Source organism: Penaeus vannamei, chromosome 41 (genome assembly GCF_042767895.1).
Source record: "Penaeus vannamei isolate JL-2024 chromosome 41, ASM4276789v1, whole genome shotgun sequence".
Lineage (NCBI taxonomy): Eukaryota > Metazoa > Arthropoda > Malacostraca > Decapoda > Penaeidae > Penaeus > Penaeus vannamei.
The window spans coordinates 25443450-25445949 of record NC_091589.1 but is presented as its reverse complement, the minus strand read 5'-3'; the positions used below and the strand labels follow the sequence as shown (position 1 = coordinate 25445949).

The 2500-nt window shown below is 37.4% G+C and overlaps 1 protein-coding gene across 2 annotated transcripts in view; it reads left to right on the top strand.

Moving 5' to 3' along the window:
- Window positions 1-1299, top strand: part of LOC113802209 (uncharacterized) — a 6085-nt gene extending 4786 nt beyond the window's left edge. For both annotated transcript variants that reach the window (XM_027352743.2, XM_070117971.1), the window contains exons 2-3: window positions 1-34; window positions 573-1299. The exon at window positions 1-34 is cut by the window's left edge. In XM_027352743.2, coding sequence (XP_027208544.2) covers window positions 1-34; window positions 573-1048 — 510 coding nt within the window. In that variant the 3' untranslated portion in view covers window positions 1049-1299. The remainder of the gene's footprint in view (window positions 35-572) is intronic.
- The last annotated feature ends 1201 nt before the right edge of the window (window positions 1300-2500 follow it).

Genomic DNA, 2500 nt, shown 5'->3' with positions numbered 1-2500 from the left:
GTGACAAATGTCGCAGTCCACAGGTGCATGAGAGGTGGGTGCGTCGCAGCTGCTGTAGGACTGATTCTGGTTTAGGGGTCGTGGTTGATTGTAGTATATTGTAGAGGGATATTATAGTGCTTTGTTGTATGGCATTTTTGTCTGGTGTGAGTAAATACTAGATAATTAATTTTCAGTTTGAGACAGTGAATTTACACATGTTCGCTATATATTGAGTTTTTTCTTGTTTTTTCATTAGACAGTATTTTCAAGAGAAAAATACATACACAAACACCTTGTTATACTTGTACACTCTCACCCGTAAAAATGCAAATGGGCTCACACATTCACACCCACATACACTCTCATAGGCTATATGATATAGATTTTCTGTGTACCACAGTAATGTTGAGGAAGAAATTACCTTAAATTTTTCACCATATTAATTCCAAACTTTTATTGCATATTCAGTTCCTTATTAGAGTTGTAGGTAACAGCAATATTGATGAAATAGGCAGTCATGATAATGATATCAAGTATAACCATTCTTTAAGAAGAAAAGAAGTGCTTAAACTGAACCACATCCACATCAGCCCTCAGAGGACGCAAAGAAAGGATACCCTACTCCCAAGCCTCCTTAGAAGCTGCCATCCGTGACATGCAGGAAAAGAATGCCTCGGTGGTAAAGGTGAGCAAGCGCTATGGCATCCCACGCAGCACACTCTCCAGCAAGCTCCATTCACCATGTCCACTCGCGAAGAAAATGACAGGCAGGGGGACAGCACTAGTGCAGGAGGAAGAAGAGGCCATCAAGACGTGGATCCTGGAGAAGAGTGCCAGTGAGGAATTGCTGTCATGGGAGACCATAGCCAGCACACTGCAGCAGATCCTCAATGAGCGAGGCCTCAACATATTTAAGAACAACAACAAGCCGACGTCGGGATGGCTCCAGGCCTTCATGCGGCGGCATCCAGAGCTCAGAAAAGTTAGACTGGGACCCTGGAGCATTGGCATTGTTGCTACACCCACTACAGGAGGTCAGGATGAAGAAGAAGAATGCGAAGGGTGAATTAAAGGTGGCCGAAGCAGCAGCAGTGACCAGTGTTCAGACGGCTTAATGGGCCTTTCAGTGAAGAATATCTCTTATTTTTGTATTAAGGATTTTGTGTTTATAACCATGTGACAGTATGAATGATATATATGTATTTATAAATGTGCATTTAATTTACACATGATAAAGTAAGTTTTATTGAATATTAAAATATCACTTTCATTTCTGTATTGAACATTTAGTGATTTTTACTCATGTTTAAATAAGGTGCAGATGGTAAAACAAATTGAAATGGATCGCAGCCACATTTTTGTTTTCTTTTTGTTCAGTACAGGATAGAAAAGGTTGACAGTTACATATGTATCATATAAAATAATTTTTGTGATTTCCATTTGGAACAGTGACCAGCAAAGGCAAGGCATGAGCACATTTTATGTTTAATTGAAAATTTTATAAATAATCTGATGGTTCTCTAAAGGGAATTTAAGTTTTTATGTAAAAAAAGGAAAGTTTCCTTGTTTTTTTATTGCCTTTTAATTTTTTTGCTTTTTTACGTTGATTTACATGAAAATATTGCTCTTGCTGGATATTAGATAATGTGTATCAGTATTTACTCTTATTTCCAAAAGATAGATATTTTGTATTCTTTAGCAAAAGTAATGTTTTAAAAATCATTTTAATTGTCCTTTATTTTCCTGATCAGCCTGACACATATTCATATAATTCTTCACAAACTTTTGTCTTTCCTCTTTTCAAAATGATCAGCTTTGAAACCATATTGTAATGTTACAATGCCACACGTATCTAGCTGCCACATTGGATCAGTGTGTCCATGCATCTCTCAGATTCAGCGGTCACACCCTATGCTAGAATGTGGTTGAGGTTATGAAGAGCTAGCAGGCAGGCATTGGAGGCAGTTCAAAGTCTTATTCCCCAATGACACAGTAATGCCAATATCAGGATGTGCCAGGATTAAATATGCTGTAGCAACACTTTAGAATAAAACAAGCTAACTTGGAAGTAATGTACGTTATTCTTCTTATTATTTTTTTTTATTTCTCCTAATGATGAATGACCTGCTTGAAGAATGTAAAGTCATTGAACTAACACAAAGAATGAAGACATTGCAAACTAAAGTCATAAAGTCTTAACAGCGGAAATAGGCGACGTTTTTGCAAGTTTGCTGAGAATCAGTCAATACTTGGTAAGGAAATCAAGGAAGCTGAGTCCCACTAAACCTTTCTAATCTCTGAACCAAACTCAAGTCAGGAATTATCACCGTTGTAATCAGTTCTTGGGTGAATGAGACCCAGTGTATTCCTTGTAAAGATCTTACTCATTATTTCCATGGATTGAGAACCCCTTGTCTATGATCATCTAGTAGATTATCTCAAGACAAAACTTGTAGTCATAACCTCATTAAAAAAATTTTTTCGAAGCCAGCCTATACTCCTAGTCAGTAGGAGTACA